The sequence below is a fragment of the Aethalodelphis obliquidens genome, unplaced genomic scaffold (assembly GCF_003676395.1).
Source record: "Aethalodelphis obliquidens isolate GAN/ISIS:26980383/991018 unplaced genomic scaffold, ASM367639v1 scaffold5, whole genome shotgun sequence".
Classification (NCBI taxonomy): domain Eukaryota; kingdom Metazoa; phylum Chordata; class Mammalia; order Artiodactyla; family Delphinidae; genus Aethalodelphis; species Aethalodelphis obliquidens.
The window spans coordinates 5,139,978-5,159,206 of NW_020837949.1; the positions used below are offsets into that span (position 1 = coordinate 5,139,978).

A 19,229-nucleotide genomic window follows, 5' to 3' on the forward strand; every position below is an offset into this window, starting at 1 on the left:
ACGTTTCTTTTTCTTCTTGGTGTGCATTTTAGGAATGAAGGTGCCTCTGATTACATTTCTGTACCTTGCCTCCCTGTGCTGAAAATCCACAGAACTAAGTTTTAGCAAGGTCGTGGCATATTTGCTCAGTAGCATATAATTTAAAATTTTTTGGTCTCCTGCAGCAGAATAATTTAAGTAATCCTCCAACACCCCCTGCCTCTCTTCCTCCTACACCACCTCCTATGGCTTGTCCGAAGATGGCAAATGGTTTTGCAACAACTGAAGAACTTGCTGGAAAAGCTGGAGTATTAGTGAGCCATGAAGGTAGGATGCCAAGCTTCCAAGTCTTGTACCTTTGAGGAGTTTGCCGGCTGTGCGTGGCGAAATGGCAGTCGGATTGTAAAGTTTACCCGTTACCAGTTTTGACTGATTGACGGTTTTGTGTTTTTGCTCTTCCAGTTACCAAAAGCCTAGGACCTAAACCATTTCACCTGCCGTTCAGACCACACGATGACTTGTTGGCCAGAGCGATTGCTCAAGGCCCAAAGACGGTGGACGTTCCTGCTTCACTCCCAACACCGCCTCATAATAATCAGGAGGAATTAAGGTAGAAGTTCCTTTTTCTCAAGTATTTCTTTAGTTATTTCATTTATTTAAAAACGTATTATGTGTTTGTATATAGCATAATGTCTGTAGGAAAAGCATGTAAAAACACTTAAAAGGTGAAATTTGGTGAATAATTTTCTTCAGAATTTAAAGTTTATAAAACATTCTTACTATTAAAAAGAATTCACTTGTGCACTTTAGAAATCTCATATGATATAGGAGGTTCAACAAGTAATAATAATCCAATAGACATTAAGGCATTGGGACTCTCCATGCAAAATATTTCAAAGATCATTGCCCTTTATAAGCTGTTAATGTGATTTACTGGGTTTATTGATGTTTGCAGATGTCAGGATAAAAGAGCAGCAGTCACAGAGCAGAGCATGCTTTTGTGGAAGAGAATTTAAGGGCTGTCCTGTCCACAGTTTGTAACTCCTTTGTGTCAGTTCTTTAGCCCCAGGATTCTGATGAGGGAAAATCAGCTTCTCCTAGTAGATAGTCACAACCCAGCCAGTTAGATCCAGGGGAGGTTCTTATATATATAGCTCATCAAATTATTCTCTCTTCTTGGAAAATCTGCTAACTACCCTCTCTTTGATAAGACGCCATTGGACTAAGACCCTTTACTGTATAAATGAGAAGACTGCGGACCACGGGGAAGTGACTTGTCCAAAGTTAGAACCCAGCTCTTTGTTCCTCCTGGACCTTACCGCTAGATTCGTGCCGGAGTTGTCACTCGGGGGCAGCTGCGGGAGGCGGCCTCCCGGGTGTGCGTGTCGGGGCCGCCCGCTCCGGGGTCTCACAGGGACCCCTTGGAAGCCTCTCTCGGGTCTCCTGTTAATGCTGCTTCTCACAGCCTTCCTTCAGCCTGACGGCGTCTCCTCTGGGGTGGGGGGGGTGTGAGACCCCAGGTTCTCGAGCTGCCGTGCAACGTTCAGCTCAAGACCACACTCGCCCTACAGCCCCATTTGCCTTTGTAACCTTTAGCTTCTTGGACTAGACCAGTCTCTTCCTTTTTTCACTTCACTTTGTCAGTTAATAAAAATGAAGGCCTGTGAAGCCATGATGGCCAGTTTTTCTCCGTCTTGCCGCTGTAAGTAAACAGCAGCCGCAGGAGAGTCTGTGCACGCGTGCCTGGGTGTGTGGTGGACTGCTCTTCCCTTTTTCAGCCACAGGAGTGTTCCCTAGTCTCAGTGATCTGGAGCTTTGCAAAGGTGTGAGTATCCATTCTTTCTATGCTGTGTTATAATCTGAACGTCTTCCTCCTTTGGCAGGTCTTTAAACTTGGATGCTAAAGCTTTAGTCAGAAGGAAACATACCATTTAAATTACTTTATAGTTAAACATATTTCTTATTTTTTTTCCCAAGAGATTTCCTGTTTGGCCCTGAACTGAATCTTTGGCTTCTCAGGTTATTGTCACTGTCCAAAGGTCACACATGTAGACAGGGCTGGGCTGGTGCGGGAAGCCCCCAGCGGCGGCCTTGCGCCTGCTGATGTGTATTTATTCTGCTCCCAGGACACAGGACCATGGGGGTGACCGGGACACGCCTGACAGTGTTGTGCCCTCGTCCTCTCCTGAGAGTGTGGTCGGCATGGAAGTGAGCAGATACCCAGACCTGTCCCTGGTCAAAGAGGAGCCTCCGGAGCCCGTGCCATCCCCCATCATTCCGATCCTCCCGAGCGGCACCGGGAAAGGTAGGGGGCGCAGTGCAGTGGGGGGGCTGGCTGATAGGAATGTTTAGAAAAGCCGTTAACACTCAACTCATCCTTCCTTTTTTAAGGGCTGGAATCTAGAAGGAATGACATCAAAACTGAGCCGGGCACTTTGTTTTTCACGTCACCTTTTGGTGCATCCCCAAATGGTCCCCGATCGGGTCTCATATCTGTGGCAATCACTCTGCATCCTACAGCTGCTGAGGTAAAGATGGACTGGCTGTTGGACGTTCTAGAATATTACCCGTTCCTAAAGGAGTGTCAGGTGGCTCACAGTGACACGTACAGCTGGGTCATCGCGGATAAAGGTTAGGGCGGTTAGGGCTTGACTTAGCAGTCCCTTCAGACGTCTGCGCTGCTGTGAGTACTGGAAATTGGCCTCAGTCAAGACAGAAAGGGCAAATTGAAGTCAGATCTCATTGTTTTACTAAAGAATGTATAATAGTAAGAACTCTTCAGAGAGTTGATAACTATTTACACGTAGAAAATTAAGCAGTGAAGAGCTTTGTCAACAGAGAAAGTTTTCCAGAAGCACTATGTTCAGGAAGCAGCTGCTCATATCAAACACTAGTACACGGCTGAGGGTTTTTTCAAACTCTTAATTCTTGATGATGTTTCGTTGGCAACCAGACTCATAGCCTGTTGACAGGGCGTTTTGGTCATCAGCAGAACATAGCAGTGGTGTGTTCTCGTGGACTGTGTCAGACTTCTGCCCAGAGCTGGGGGGGGGTCCACTTAAAGGAAGCTTCTGACCAGCTGTAAAAACCATGACAAGGTTTAACTCATTCCTTGAATTAAAATGTCTAAGATAGTTTAACGTTCTCTCAAATATTGAACATTAATTGGAATCCCTGTATGAGGATTTCTGTATATGGAAGCTTTGTTTGGCTATTGGCCCATCAAAACCCTTCTTACCCCCCGAGGATCTTAAGTCTAAATAAAAATGGTGGGATTTGCTTGCGGCGTGTGCACCGTGCGGATAGCACTTATCCTGACGTGAGTTGTTCTTCAGTGGTTCTCTGTGGCCTCTGGGCGGGTAATGCAGCATTTGCCGTTCTGTTTTAGAACATTAGCAGTGTTGTGGCTGCGTTCTCCGACCTCCTCCACGTTCGGATCCCTAACAGCTACGAGGTTAGTAATGCTCCAGATGTTCCATCCGTGGGTTTGGTCAGTAGCCACAGAGTAAACCCAGGTTTGGAGTATCGACAGCGTTTATTTCTTCGTGGGCCTCCACCAGGATCTGCAAACCCTCCCAGACTAGCCAGCTCTTACCACCTGAAGCAGCCTACTGTGCCCTTCCCTCCAGCAAGCAATGGTGAGCTGGTTTACAGTTTGTTGACCCCAGATTCGTTCTTGATTCAAAAGTTACGCCGCTTCTCTTTAAGATCTCGCTTTGATTTTAGGGGAGTGACAGGTCACGTGTGGGCACGCAGCCCTTAGTGACTTAGCCACCCCCCACCCGGGCGCTGTCTTCTGAGGCGTGACTGGACCTTTAGTGCCTGGGGCCTACGTCGCACCCTCTTGTCAGCGCTCTGCTTACCCTTGAGCCGCGTTTGCTCTCCTGCGGCCTGAGCCTCCCCTCCCACTTAGCGCTGTGTCACACTGTGCAGACGAGGCCGCCACCTCTGCCCGTGTTCCTGGTCCCTTTCCTTCTGCGGCATCTCCGGGGCCCCTCTCTTCTGTAGGTGCGCTCACACCTTCCCCGTCACTGAAAGGTGGGCCCGTTCCTCGCACCTGTGTGGCATCCCTTCCCTCCCCATCTTCCCGTCTGGCCTCCCCCTCACCCCGCTCTCCCCGCCTCTTCGCTCCCCAGTTTCTTGGCCGTCTTGTTTCCGTCCTCACCTGCTCTTAGAGCCCAGCCTCTCCCCACGTCTCGCCCTTGAGCCACGCTGACAGTTGCTCATGTTGGGTTTGAACACTCAGCCTCTGGCTGCTCTGTCACCCTTGCTTTCTCCCTGCTTCTCCCTTCTGCCTTCATGGCCACGCGAGCGATGTGCTCTGAGATCGCCACACGCTTTCCAGTCTGCGTCCTTGCTCGCATTTTTATTTTGGCCCCGGAACTTCTTCATCCCTCTTCAACTTTCCAAATCACGCTCATTGAAGACTCTCGTTCACATACCTCTTCATCTTTCATAAGAGATTTCGTACCCTCTTCACCCTGGAGCAAAAGTATTCTCTCTCCCCCTACTCACTCTGCACTGAGACTGGAGACGACCCTCCATGCGTCCCGGTTTCCCTCTGCACTTCTCACAGCCCAATGTGTTGTCCCAGCCGTGTGAAGATAGCTTCCTTTCTTTGTACCCCAGTGTCATGCACGTCATAGATGCCCCGTAACCACTGCTTAGAAAATAAGATTTTTATCAATTACTAAAGACTAACGTGTGGTAAATTAAATGAGCCGTATTGCAGTCAGTCGGTGCATACAGCTTTGCACCCCGGACCCCTGTTGTTAGTGGTCGGCTTTGTCGCTAATGAACGCCTTTTGTCTCTAGGCCTTTCTGGGTGCGCGGGCACTAGTCACGGTGTCACAGAAAGTGCGGCTCTCAGGCCACAGTGGTGCTGCCACTGTCATGTCGTCGTTCTGGGCCACGGCGTGAGGAAGCCGGCCAGAGACCCGGCCTTTGTGAGCAAGGTACTCGCACGTCCCTCCCCTGACCCCCGGGTCCCCGCCCGCCCCCGCCGTGCCTGGGCAGCGCCTGCTCCCGCATCAGGAGGAGTCGCTTCTGGGGCTCCACAGACGCCTCCCCCAGCGGTCGCTATCAGCATATGTTTCATGTGCTCGAGCTTAAAACCAAGTAGCTACAGCAGCCTGTTCGGGGGTCCGATGAGAGCCGCGTTATTTTTAAACGGTGAAATATGGAAAGTAAAGTTTATTTCTGCAAATGTAGTTTCTCTGTGGCTGAATTATTATATGCTAAATACTGGCTCGTAGTTACCTTTTTACTGCTTTTAGGATTGCTGCTTTCACTTTGAACAGAACAGACCCAGCCCCGTGCAGATCTTGTTCTTATTAGATCCCGACTTGTCGAGCTCCCCACACCTTTCTCTTTGCTTTTCAGGGCTCCCGAGACAGCTCCAGCAGAGCGGAGAAGGACATTGTCTTCTGTAGTAACAACTGCTTTATTCTCTATTCATCAGCTGCACAAGCAAAAACCTCAGAAAGCAAGGTAAGATGGGGACAGTTTCAGTCAGCAGTCTGCGTTGAGTGGCGCCTGTGTTTTGGGGGTGTGTCTGCTTCCCCCACCCAGAGCTCCCCCCGGGGAGTCCGAGCAGATGCTCCCCGGGTTGGGAAGGAGTGCTTGGTCCAGGCCGTTACTGCAAACTAAGTAACTTGACCTTATTCAGCAAGAGTGGGCAGATTTGAACTATGTCTTAACAGGTCAGAAGTGAATAAAACACTACTATTAAAATCTGTAATTTTACTTATTTAATTACAAATACCTTAATTTAATCACAACTATAAAGTATTGCTTTAGTGATCTTGTCCCAATGGGAAAACCTGTTCACAACCACAATTCAGGTCTATTCATGTATTTTGGGGCAAAAGTATCTGTCTTGTACCAGGTTGGAAAAGGTCTGTTTGTTTTTTGTGTGATTTAAGTGTATCTTTGGGTGTGTAGCTGATGTGGACGATACGTTTTTAACCGTTTGCGCTGAAGGAAGTTTTTCCCATGCTGTGATAGTCTCTCCTCCCTCCACATCATTGCTCTTGCGTCTTTCTCAGAAGAATGTTCTGGAGATTCTCATTTTTTAAAAAAGGCAGTAGCGCCCAGTGTCATAAAATTCAAGCTACTTGCCAAATAAATTTATACTTTGAAATATATCAGCCTAGATGAGAGAAGAAATTTTTTTTCCCACCACATAATCTCGTGAGTCCGTGTGCAGTGTCTGCCTGCTTCTGGATTTCCTGTGAGGCGCGTCTTTTTTTCAGAGCTGTGTAGGGTGGGGTGCATGAGAAGGTGGGTTCGCTGTTGATTTGCTTATGATGACACTTTGTATCTTAAAAGAAACTAATGGAACTTCTGTCTCAGCTCAGCCCTTTCAGCAGTTGGATGGGAACCGGGCAACCTCTGAGAAAAGTTAAATATGATTTGTTTGTTGACAGGGGACTTCTTCCCCATCTTTCACACTTACGCCAATTAGTTAAGCCTAAGATTAACAAACAGGAATTTCAGTGGTGGGACGAGCTCATAGAAAATTATGATCCGGAGTTCTTATTTGGTTTAACAAGAAGCTGTTCCGTCTTGTAAATTAAATTAGCTCCGTGACATGAAAAGTTTTAAGAGCAGAATACCCTCCAGAGTTAGGGCTTTGCAGAGAACACACTCTCTCTCTGTCGAGACACGAGCACCACGGGCACGCAGCACTGACCTCCGCCGTGCGCCAGTCCTCTTACTTACAGACCCAGAGCCAAACACCCTGCTGATGGAACCCTGCTGCTTGGCTTCTTGTTGTAGCAAGAATTGCCTTGGAGGCTTTGGAATTAACTCTTTCTCGTGTTTCTTTTTTTTGTGCAGGAATCCGTTCCTTCATTGCCACACTCGCCTATAAAAGAGACGCCTTCCAGAGCATTTCATCAGTACAGTAACAACATCTCCACTTTAGATGTGCACTGTCTGCCGCAGCTCCAGGAAAAAGCTTCGCCCCCAGCGTCACCGCCCATCACTTTCCCTCCTGCTTTTGAAGCAGCCAAAGTGGAGGCAAAGCCAGATGAGCTGAAGGTGACGGTCAAGCTAAAGCCTCGGCTAAGAGCTGTCCACGGTGGGTTTGAAGACTGTCGGCCGATCACTAAAAAGTGGAGGGGGATGAAGTGGAAGAAGTGGAGCGTCCACATCGTGATCCCCAAGGGGACCTTCAGACCCCCCTGTGAAGATGAAATTGACGAATTCCTGAAGAACCTGGGCACTTCCCTGAAACCCGATCCTGTGCCCAAAGACTACCGGAAGTGTTGCTTCTGTCACGAAGAAGGCGATGGGTTGACAGACGGACCGGCGAGGCTGCTCAACCTTGACTTGGACCTGTGGGTCCATTTGAATTGTGCCCTGTGGTCCACGGAGGTGTACGAGACCCAGGCTGGTGCCTTAATAAACGTGGAGCTAGCCCTGAGGAGAGGCCTGCAGATGAAATGTGTCTTCTGCCATAAGATGGGGGCCACCAGCGGGTGTCACAGATTTCGATGCACCAACATTTATCACTTTACTTGCGCCATTAAAGCACAATGCATGTTTTTTAAAGATAAAACTATGCTTTGTCCCATGCACAAACCAAAGGGCATTCACGAGCAGGAATTAAGTTACTTTGCCGTCTTCAGGAGGGTCTACGTGCAGCGTGATGAGGTACGACAGATCGCCAGCATCGTGCAGCGGGGAGAGCGGGACCACACCTTCCGTGTGGGCAGCCTCATCTTCCACACGATCGGCCAGCTGCTTCCACAGCAGATGCAAGCGTTCCACTCTCCCAAAGCACTCTTCCCCGTGGGCTACGAAGCCAGCCGGCTGTACTGGAGCACGCGCTACGCCAACCGCCGCTGTCGCTACCTGTGCTCCATCGAGGAGAAGGACGGGCGCCCCCTGTTCGTCATCAGAATCGTGGAGCAAGGCCACGAAGATCTCGTCTTAAGTGACACCTCACCCAAAGGTGAGGCCCCGTCTGTAGGCTCCACCAAGCCCGTCACTCCAGGGTTAGGCTAATGAATGTTTTACGTCAGTATTTCCATGGTTTTCCTCACGTCTCTTTCATATTTTATCACAGCAGGTGTGGATTCTTCATTTACAAATGCAAGTCTTAACTTCTTTGTATTGTCAAACCTTGCTGTCTTTTTCTAAACACTTGCTAGAATTACTCTAAATCAGAATATATATTATTCCAACAGAGTTTATAAAATAAATAGGAGAATGATTTGCAGATAAAGGTTGCCTGTCACTTACATTGGGGACTCTCTTGTTAATGTCACCTAGAAGGTGGGAACCGTATTTAAAGCCATATTGTCTTATCTCAGGAGCATCAGATATTAAACAGATTTAGAGCCAGAAATGAGACTTAATTTCGGCCTCTAGGGTTAAGCCTAGGTTGTCATTTTTAGTGCTGCAAAACTGCTTTTTTTTCAAGTTTAGCAGTTTTTTTTTTTTAAAAAGTATGAAAATGCTCTAAAGATAATTCCAATGAAAATACCAATTTCATATTTTAACTCTGAGAGAAAAGGATATATCTACAGGTACTACTTAATTGGATTAATCATTTGAAAATCTAATATGCTGCTTGGCCAGCATGAAAGTGAGTTAACTACTTGTATGAATTTCAGTTATATTTAACTTTCTTTTCCACTTCTCCTGTTTAATTTCCTTAATGTAACATATTCTTTTCCCCCAAACTTCATAAAGTCTTTAAAACTACTGCCATCCAATAAGCAGGTAATATACCAGGCTTGTTAGATCACTGCCCACGGGCTTTAACTTGGATCTGGTGAGTCTCTGTGAGCGGTTGGTCGTTTCGTTCTTGTTTTTATACTGTATCCTGTTTTCCTCTCTATTTAGCTAAGAGCAAGTTTCTCATTAAAAAAAATATCTTTTTGTCCAAACATAGGTGTTTGGGATAAGATTTTGGAGCCTGTGGCATGTGTGAGAAAAGAGTCGGAAATGCTGCAGCTCTTCCCAGCCTACTTAAAAGGGGAGGATCTCTTCGGCTTGACCGTCTCTGCGGTGGCGCGGATCGCGGAATCAGTGAGTGCCGGGGCCGAGGCCGGAGAGCCACCCCCTGTCACACGACGCACCTTACTTAACACGGGGCTGTCACTCTCACAACACTTCAAGGTAGTGGTTTTGTCGGGGGTGAACTGCTGTCGCTCTGAAAGAAAACGAGGCATCGGTGAGTCGTAGGCGTCTCCGTGCTCACTTGGTGAGGCAGCTTACCACCCAGTGTTAATGGCCACTTTCCTGCCCGGGGCCCAGGGCTGGTCACCAGAGCGCAGTTGGATTTCACGAGCCCTTACTGTCTGATGCCTGCTTGTTACAAGCACGTGTGCCAGTGAGTCTACACACAGCGCTTTTGGAAAACTGCATGATTATAAGGTATTGTTCTCAAGAAAAAAGTCACTGGTGGGTTTTCTTCAGAGAAGCAGTGGACACCCCGAAAGCCACTGAGTACTGTACCCAGTTGCTTTCTTTGGTGGAGCCCTGCCTAAACGACATGCATCTGTCATGTCTCCAGAGGACAGTGTCCACAAGAAGCGTATTCTAGAAAAGACCTTCAGCACGAATGGTTTTAGGAGTTAACCTGAAGTTACAGCTGTGCTCCCAGGCCCCCGAGGGTGGTAAGCGCATCGCACACAGTCAGGATCCGAGCACAGGCTGCTGCTGTCAACGTGGCTTGAAAGAGCCCCTTGTTACCAACATTTTGAAAATGTTGACAAGTTATTTTCATGGAATTCAAGTTGGGCCATCCTTTGGCCGGCTCAAGATTGCCTGTGCTCTTGACCAGGTGAGTTAATTTTTCGTTTATTTTGCTTCTTTCCAGCTCCCTGGGGTTGAGGCGTGTGAAAACTACACCTTCCGATACGGCCGGAACCCTCTCATGGAGCTGCCCCTGGCCGTCAACCCCACAGGTTGTGCCCGTTCTGAACCTAAAATGAGTGCCCACGTCAAGAGGTTTGTGTTAAGGTATTTTGTTTTGACTTCACATAGTACAGCCCGGGGGTTCCAGGCCTCTCAGGGGTTTTCTGTGCCTGGTCTGTCTGCTGCTTACAAACCCGCTGCCTCTGGCTGTGTCTGTGCGGCCGCGCCAGCTAGGCGGCTTTCCCTGTGTGTGCTGTCAGTGAGAACGTGAACCAGCCGGGCCCCTCAGAGGTGTCTCCGCTCTCCCTTTGTGTCCCCGTCGGCACGCCGTCGCCCCACAGGCCTCACACCCTGAACAGCACCAGTGCCTCCAAGTCGTTCCAGAGCACAGTCACCGGGGAGCTGAGCGCACCTTACAGCAAGCAGTTCGTCCACTCCAAGTCGTCGCAGTACCGCAAGATGAAAACCGAGTGGAAGTCCAACGTGTACCTGGCCCGGTCTCGGATTCAGGTGAGTGGGGCTTGGCTTCTGGGAGGAGGGGAGGTGGGCTCGGAGGGCGCTGGCATCCGGCACATGAGACAGGAGTCCACGGGCCGCAGGGAGAGAAGCCCCGCCAGCCCGGGGCGCCGGCCGCTCCGTCCGTGGTCTTGGAGGGCGGATGCTTTACTCCCCCGCGTGGAAGGGCGGCTTCTGGACGTCCTCTCTGTACCGCTTGATGAGGGCTCACGGGGCGCGGGGAGCGCTGCATCTTCCACACGTGGGACCCGCGGTGCGCTCACCAGGGCTCTTTCAAGGCACTTCTGAAAAATACAAACGAAAATAGTTTCAAAAGGTGCCCAGTTTCAGAAGCTTCTCTTCATGAAATCATCGTGTAGTTTCTGATGGATAGATGGTGGAACACCTTACAGGTAAAGCCATCTCTAGGCTAAGCACACTTCCTGAAGAAACAAATGTCTATGTGGCATCTCCCCTTGGAGGCCCAGGATGGAGTTACGAGCTCTCACACTGCCAGCGTCCTCCGTCTCAAAGGCTGGTCACCCTCCAGGCTCTTCATATCACTGAGCAGTGTCACCATCTCCTAACTGAGTGCGCTGGCCTCACTGCCCCAGACCCCAAAGCATCATCAGTTTCTGCTGCCTTTTTTCCTCCCGGAAGAGTTTCCCCAAATCCACTCCCCGCTCTGCTGCCTGTTCTAACTGCCTGTCTCACCTGCAGGCACTGCTGCAGGCCTGCCTGTCCCCTCCCGTGCAGTCCCCTCAGAAGCCAGGGCGGTCCCTTCGCATAGAAACCTGACTTACACATTGTCTGTATTCATTGACGTTCTTCTTTCTGTAGAAACTTTCAGGATCTACTCTTGATTCTTGATATTTCGAATTTTTACCAAAATGGGCCTGGGTTAGGGTCATTTTTATTTATTGCTTTCCCCACTGGTGAGCCCTTTCAGCCTGAAGCAGTGTGGCCATCAGTCTGAGAAATGTTTTTGTGTTAATTCTTTTGCAGATTCCTACCTCTGTTTCTCTCTGTACACAAATATTAGATCCCTGAGACCCGGGATCTCACAGGGTGGACCCCAGACCGTCAGCACTGGCATCAGCTGGGGGTTTGCGGGTTTGGGGTCCCCAGCCTTACTGAACCTGGCCCCTGAGGTGGGGCCCGCAGCGGTTCTGGCACCGCCGGGGAAGGCTTCTGTCTCGGGTCTGCCCTCCTGCTGTGGCCTTGTTTCTGGTTCCTTGTCCTCGTCCTGAGCTGCTTCTGTTTTATCTGCTGTCTGCTCTTGATCTTTTTATCTGATACCTTTGCTTTCATATTACGAATGCAGGGTCTTCCTGGTCTTTTTGTTGTTGCCTCAGAAATGGAGCCTCAAAAGATTCCACTCGAGGCAGTGGTGTCTTCCTCCTCCGCTCAGTTCCTTCCCTGTTTAAAATGTTCCCAAACAGCTCGTTCACTCTGACCATCCCTGGTCTTCAGTCTTGGTTTTGCTCCCTTACGTCACGTTAAGGGTTTCTTAACTACCTGCGTTCAGTCTGTCATCTTTAACCCGAAGCGTTTTTGAGAGTTTTTGATGTTTGGTCACTTTTTTCTTCCTCCATCCTGTCTACCTCCCTTCCATCCACCTCCCGGGTAATCATGTTAATGACCCAGTAAGTGTCCTGTGTCTCTTCCCTGCTCTTCTCTTAACGCTACCTACACATCTGTGTGCGTATGGAAGAGTGGGATTGTCCTATCTACGCTTTTCTGCGTCTTCCTTTTCTCACTAATATTTACACCCCTCTGGAACAACTGAGGCAGCCGCGATTCATCCTCTTGAGTGCCTCTGTGATACTCCGTGATGTTGATGGACTGTAATTAATGAAGCCATCCCGCTGCTGATGAGCCCGTATTTTGTTTACAGTTCTTTCCCACAACAGTGTTGCCATCAATATCTTGTACAAATATCCCCATGTATTGGTAACTTCACTTCAGTGGTGCGTAGGCCCCAAAGTGAGATTTCTGTGTTAGAAGTACATGTACTTTCATTTTAGCAGACATTGCCTGTTTTCTAACAAGGCTATAATTGCCACTTCTTCCTGCAGTGTATGAGCCTGTTTTTCTGTTTTCCCGTTGGTAGTGTTACCACCCTTTTGTATTTTTGCAGCCTGTTCAGCGCAGACTGACAGTGTCACCTCGGTTGCAACTCTTCGTGTTTGCCACTTGGGTCTGCTCTTCTGTGAACTACCTTTGTCCGTTGTGCAGTTGATAAGAACTTGTACTATTAGGCAAAGGATGTTTTGTAGGGGAAGATACCTACCAGAAAGTACGGTGTGTTTTTTCCATAAGAGTTTTAATTTTTATATAGTCAAACGTATAATTTTCAGTAGCTTCTGTTCTTGGTTAAGACTGTAGGTTGCATATGTACTTTCTTAGATTTTTTTTCTTTCAGGAATTTTATTCTTTATGTTTAAGACAAATTTATTTTTTTCCATTGAATAACCAGTTGTGGAAGCACCATTTAGTATTGGGTTGGCCCAAAAGTCCGTTGGGTTTTTCTGTAAGAGTTGTGGAAAAACCCAAATGCACTTGTTGGCCAACCTAATAATGTATGTAACCCGTCCATCTTAAACTGAGTTTTAGTGCCACCAAACTACTGTACGTTAAGTTTTCACGTGTGCCTGGGTCTATTTGGATTCTCTGTTCATTTTCACTGATCTTCTTGTCTCTTATACCAAACTGTATTCATCTCCATACAGATGCTTTCTATGTGTTCTAGTTTGTTCAGCTCTGAGTCTTATCTGGAATTGAACAGATAAATTGCATAAGTGGTTTTTTTCAGAAGTTAATTCAATTCGCATACCAAAATTTCTAACAGCAGCACACCCTGTACTGTGTGCTCCCAGGTGGTGCTTGGTGAGGACCGAGTCTGGTGGGGATCTGGTCAGTTTTAGCTGAGAATACAGAAACTCAAATTATAATAATCCCTTATAGTTAGCCCTGTTTCTGTTCTGTAAGCTTATTGTTATGTCAGGTCCTTTTAGAAATTAGCCTGTTGAGTTGGTGGGATCTGGGAGTGATACTGCACACAAGATAGGAGAGCCAGTTAGGAGCAGTGCCCAGCCAGTCAGCAGTACCACTCTGTAAAAATGCCCTAAGAGTTTAGTGTTGAAAAGATACAAAGACAAGTAGGTGAGAAGATTGTCCAGTGTTCAGGGTTCAGGTGAGAGTGTGGTCAGTGAGAAGGTCAGGTGAGTTCAGGTGGGGTCTTCAGTGTGGCTTGGGTGGTACCTTTGTGCGAGAGAGGCTGCAGGCCAGTTGCCCCTGGAAGCCAAGTGGTTCTGAGGTGTGTACACGTGCGTTTCCTCAGGGGCTGGGCCTGTACGCCGCTCGGGACATCGAGAAGCATACCATGGTCATCGAGTACATCGGGACCATCATCCGGAACGAAGTCGCCAACAGAAAGGAGAAGCTTTACGAGTCCCAGGTGAGCGCGCACCCCTCCTGTGCCGTCCGACAGCTGCGGCGCAGGCCTGGATGGGACCGTCACGCTGGTGGGAGTGCAGTGTCAAACAGAGCCACGTCTGGATTTTTGTATTTTCTTCCTGTTTTTTCCGTCGGTCTTACTGTCAGCGAGGATGTGGCTGGATTGATGCGCCTGGCTTCACAGGCCACCTGCCAACGTGTTGGTTCCATTCACAGCTTGTAGACGTCACCTGACGGGCTGGCGTGTTGTCCCCGCAAGTGTGACCGGGGTGCGTGTCGGCAAAAGTCCGGCTTCGCCCCCTCACATGGACGGGAACGCAGAGGGGTTTCTGACCTCTTTCTCTTTCAGAACCGAGGCGTGTACATGTTCCGCATGGACAACGACCACGTGATCGATGCCACGCTCACGGGAGGGCCTGCAAGGTGAGGGGGCTCTGAGCGGGAGGAGCGATGGGGCGGGGTCTGAGCGGGAGGTGCAATGGGTCAGTGCGCTCACTGGGGCCTTTCAGTCGTGGAGAGAAGTTTTATTTAAAATTGTATGTGTGGGACTTCCCCGGCGGTCCAGTGGTTAAGACTCTCCGCTGTCACTGCCAGGGCCCCAGGTTCAGACCCTGGTCGGGGAACTAAGATCCCACAAGCCGTGCAGCCAACAACAACAATAAAATGTGTATATTCTATTAATGGACAGATAGAAACATAATTAGAAAAAGTTTTCCCTGTGAGCTGAAAGGTTTTTTTTTAAAAGCTTCTTCCAAAGCCTTATAGTAAGTCGTTTCTGGAACGGCGGCTTGCAGGTACATTAACCACTCGTGCGCGCCGAACTGTGTGGCCGAGGTGGTGACTTTCGAGCGAGGACACAAGATCATCATCAGCTCCAGCCGGAGGATCCAGAAGGGAGAAGAGGTAAGCGCAGGGCCGCACCGTGCGGCCCCTCCCCGCAGGCGGCACTCGACTCCTCTGTGCACGTAATCCGCTCAGCGGTTTGCAGTCCTTCGCTGCTAGCAAGGCCCTCCTCCTGGAAGGCCAGCCTCGGCCGCCCCGCACATCACGGTCCGACAGTCTTTGCCCTGCAGATTCCGCGTCCCCACGTCGCTCGTGTGAACGGGCTCCTCTCGACCCCCCTGCTGTCCGTTCGGCTCGGTGACCCTCTCTTTAAAATGATGCCCGTTGTCGAGCTCATGGCCGAGAATATCACGGGATTGGTGCCTCGTGGTCCCCGGGGTCATCGTGGCTCACGTGAGGTCACCCTGAGGCTGTAGGCGGCAAATCTGGGGGTCCCCATGGCTGCTCTCACACTCAGGGGCAGTACAGGCTTACAGGCTTTCCTACCAACAGCTTCTTAGACAGTTTGGCGGTCTCGTTAGGTGTTCTTTCTCTTGCCCCACGGATCACTTTGGCCCAGCACGTCGCCTGTTAGGATTGTTATTAGTCTTGATCGCCTTGTTTACGTTTCCTGACTTCGTCACAATTGTGACGAGCACGCGTTTCGCCGTACGCTCCGTGCCTGGAATCGGGGTGTCCTGGGAAGCGGCTGCCACGCGGTGTGGGTTCCGTGGGGAACCTCCCCTGTTCAGGGAGGGAGGCGCCTGAGGCTCTTTTCTGGGTTTGAGCCCCCAGCCCTACGTGAACAGAGCTGTGAGATTATACTTGTATTTTTTGGTCCTCTTTTTGGAATGTGCTTTTTTGAAATCAAGCATTGACCCGAGGCCTGTTTTGCTCGTCTCACCAACTTGAGTGAATTAGAGAAAGGATGTGAGGACCCCAGGGTGGTGTCACTGCGTGGGGACAGATGGAGGCTCGGCAGTCCCACGCCCAGCTCGCGCCCCTCCGGGTGGGCCGCGTAAGCCCTCCAGCCTGTACTTCGCCTTACGCACAAGGAGAAACAATTCCTCATGGAGTTCCTGTAAGAACTCAGTAAATACCGGTGTGTTCCCTTCCGGTGTAGAAGGGAAGTCTTTGCAAATAGTGTCCTAGGGTGTTTGATTCAGAGGGACCTTGGCCGTGTCAGGTTTCTCAGGGGTCGGGGTCCCGGGGTGAGGCTTACACCGTGGGAATCACGCAGACCCCCGTCCACCCTGACGGCAGGGTTGATCTGAGATATTAACGATAATGCGGTTGCGCCTAAATAGAGCAACGTCTTTTAAATATTCTTGTACGTGAGGAAAGATGGAGGAGAAGGATGTTCTCAGGCAAGAGCGATTCATCCCTGCCCATCTCGTTGCCCCGTCCGGCAAGAAAGGGGCGGGGGATGGGGGGCTTGTCCCACCCAGGGCAGCGGGCCCGGCACCGCGGCGCGCAGTGTTGGAGACACACCGGCTGCCCTCGCCGCCTCCGGCTTGGCCCCAGAATAGTGCCTCCCGCTTGCCTCGGGCCCCGCGGGATCCCCCGGAAGAGCACAGCCAGCGAGCTCCGCGACTTCCTCTTGAGGTTCCCCCACCTCCCCACCTGAGTCCCACGGCCCCTCGACGCGTCAGGGCTTCCTTTAATTCCGTCCGTCTGTGGGCTGGCTGTGCGCAGCAGGCAGAGGGAGGCCTTTCTCACACTGTGTCTTTGCTGTGGGCAGCTTTGCTATGACTATAAGTTTGACTTTGAGGACGACCAGCACAAGATCCCCTGTCACTGTGGCGCCGTGAACTGCCGGAAGTGGATGAACTGATGCGTTCCCCGCTGTCTCAGAGGGCGGCTCGTCCCTAGGAAGGAGCGATTCAACACAGCATTTGAATTTCGCAGACGGAAAGAGGTTTTTGTTTTCTGTTTCGTGGCTTTGTGGAAACTAGCTTCTGGGAGTCCTGATTTCCTCCGTGCTTTAGGTTAGAGGAGCACCGGAGAAAGCCGGCCGACGCAACTTTCCCGAAGTTGCTGAGGTTAAAGAATTACAGAATGGTCCAGCACTTTTTTTTTCTTTTTCTTTTCTTTCTTTTTTCTTTTTGAGGGTGGGTTTTGTTTCGTTATGCTTCTTTAGTCTCACTAAGGAGAAACTTTTACTGGGGCAAGAGCCGATGGCCGCCCTGCCCCGCCCCAGGGCAGAGGGCCTTCCTGTGAATGTAAGACTGAAATCACCAGCGAAAGGGAGACGTCCAAAGTGCTGGCCACCGCCTTATCTGAAAAAGGGGCAGGCCCTCTAATTTAAAAGTTTTTAAATAAAGTAGACACCACTGAACAAGGAATGTACTGAATGACTTCCTTAGGGATAGAGCTAAGGGATAATAACTTGCACTAAAATACATTTAAATACTTGATTCCATGAGTCAGTTTATTGTAGTTTTTGATTTCTGTAAAATAAGAGAAACTTTTTGTATTTATTATTGAATAAGTGAATGAAGCTATTTTTAAATAAAAGTTAGAAGAAAGCCAAGCTGCTGCTGTTACCTGCAAAACTAACAAACCCTGTTACTTTGTACAAATGTGTAAATATTTTGAGAAAAAATACAGTATAAAAATAGTTATTGACCAAATGCTACCAGGCTCTGCAGCAGCTCGGGTGCTTATAAAATGTTCATAGGGATGTTACAATATAATTTTGTTATTAAATATGCCATTATAATTATGTAATAACCAAAATTTCAACCTAGAGTGTTTGGGGTTTTTTGGAAACTACGGTCTGTTAGTACTTAATTGTTTTATACACCTTACTTCTCATAGAACAGAGTGTATGCTATGACTACAACTTTTATAGCCGTTTTGGTAATTTAAACTGATTTTTTCATATTATATTGTTGCATCCCTACTTCTTCAGTCAGGTTTTTTTGTGCTTACAATTTGTGATAACTGTGAATAACTGCTTAAAAATACCCCCAATGGAGGCTGAATTTTTCTTCAGCAGAAGTAGTTTTGATTAGAACTTTGTTTCAAGCCACAGAGAATCATGTAAACATACTAGGATCATGTAGCAGGAACTCTAATCTAACTCTCTAGTCTTCTATTTAACACAAAAATTTGAAAAAGGAAAAAAAAAAAAAGGAGAGATGTGACCATGCTTGCAGCTGCAGGACCCCGGCAGTAGGGTTTTGGAAGATGTAATTTTCAACTGTGTTTGTATGAACAGTTTGTTTACATTTCTTTAATAAAAAAACACACTGTTTTGTGTTTGCTTGTAGAAACTTAATCAGCATTTTGAACCAGGTTAGCTTTTTATTTTGTACTTAAAATTCTGGTACTGACACTTCACAGGCTAAGTATAAAATGAAGTTTTTGTGTGCACAACTCCAGTGGACTGTAAGCTGTTGGTATATTCAGTGACGCAGTTCTGAACTTGTAATGTATATGGCATGGTGTATTTTTATCTTACAGAATAAATCAATTGTATATATTTTTCTCTTGATAAATAGCTGTATGAAATTTGTTTCTTGAATATTTTTCTTCTCTTGTACAATATTCTGACATCCTACCAGTATTTGTCCTACCGGGTTTTCGTTTTGTTTTCTGTTCTGTATAATAGTATCTAATGTTGGCAAAAATTGAATTTTTTGAAGTATACAGAGTGTTATGGGTTTTGGAATTTGTGGACACAGATTTAGAAGATCACCATTTACAAATAAAATATTTTACATCTACAAAATGCTGCCTGAGTCTCTCTGTTGGCGCTCTGATCACAGCTTGGAAGCTGACGAGCACTTGAACTTCACCGACAGCCTGGCCCAACCTTTCAGAGTGACTGGTGTGTGGACGTGATCAACTTGGTTCTCTCCCTTTTCAGATGAAGAGTTTAGATGTAAGTTCTAAGGGGGCTGCTAAGAATTGAAACTGCTCAGAATCCCACACAGTTTCCTACAACAGCTTGTGCTTCATGAAGAGCCTAAAACAGCTTCTGCGCTGCGTGACTTACAGAAGGTCTCCAAGCCCCATCATCTGACCACTGCTTTTAAATGCCCGTCTGAAACGCCTCCCGTCTGTGAAGTTGTCCATCTGGACGCGGCTGGACACGGTCACGTCTGTGCCGGGCCGTAAAGCTCTTGCTCGGGGCGGCCTTTCCTTGGACCTCATGCTCGATTTCTCACCGTCCGACACACGAGGAAGGAAGCTTCAAGGCGTCGCCGCGCCAAGGCTCAGACGGGCAAGCGGGTGCTTCCGGCCGTCAGCTCTGCCGACCTGGATGGATCCGGCCTCCCAGGGAGAGGGGCGCGGGCCTGGGGCCGAGGAGAAGCGGAGCTCGCGAGTCTGCAGGAGGAAGCGGCATCGCGCAAAGCGTCTGTTGCACCAAAGCCCGGTGACAGGTGGCTGTCTCCGTAGGGCCAGCCGGTGCCTCAGACCCCAGGCGCCCCTTGCAGTGGGCCCTGCGGTGACACTGGGGCAGGAGCGGCCCCGTGGCCCCAGCTGTCAGCTGCCACCGTTCCCTTGTTCTTTGACCACACACTCAACTCACCTACTCGGCACCTGGAAGGACCAGAACGTGACACGGGTCCCTGCGTCACTGAGCTTGTAAC

General features: G+C 48.9%; 1 protein-coding gene across 10 annotated transcripts in view; it reads left to right on the forward strand.

The window, feature by feature from the left end:
* Positions 1 to 18,359, forward strand: part of KMT2C (lysine methyltransferase 2C) — a 293,409-nt gene extending 275,050 nt beyond the window's left edge. For 9 of the 10 annotated variants that reach the window (XM_027101436.1, XM_027101438.1, XM_027101443.1 and 6 more), the window contains 15 exons: positions 165 to 306; positions 442 to 589; positions 2,106 to 2,284; positions 2,371 to 2,507; positions 3,368 to 3,617; positions 4,795 to 4,934; positions 5,362 to 5,469; positions 6,820 to 7,939; positions 8,885 to 9,021; positions 9,815 to 9,957; positions 10,194 to 10,362; positions 13,691 to 13,807; positions 14,156 to 14,229; positions 14,601 to 14,709; positions 16,370 to 18,359. In XM_027101436.1, coding sequence (XP_026957237.1) covers positions 165 to 306; positions 442 to 589; positions 2,106 to 2,284; positions 2,371 to 2,507; positions 3,368 to 3,617; positions 4,795 to 4,934; positions 5,362 to 5,469; positions 6,820 to 7,939; positions 8,885 to 9,021; positions 9,815 to 9,957; positions 10,194 to 10,362; positions 13,691 to 13,807; positions 14,156 to 14,229; positions 14,601 to 14,709; positions 16,370 to 16,462 — 3,066 coding nt within the window. In that variant the 3' untranslated portion in view covers positions 16,463 to 18,359. The remainder of the gene's footprint in view (positions 1 to 164; positions 307 to 441; positions 590 to 2,105; positions 2,285 to 2,370; positions 2,508 to 3,367; positions 3,618 to 4,794; positions 4,935 to 5,361; positions 5,470 to 6,819; positions 7,940 to 8,884; positions 9,022 to 9,814; positions 9,958 to 10,193; positions 10,363 to 13,690; positions 13,808 to 14,155; positions 14,230 to 14,600; positions 14,710 to 16,369) is intronic. The other variant, XM_027101445.1, reaches the window with a different exon arrangement.
* The last annotated feature ends 870 nt before the right edge of the window (positions 18,360 to 19,229 follow it).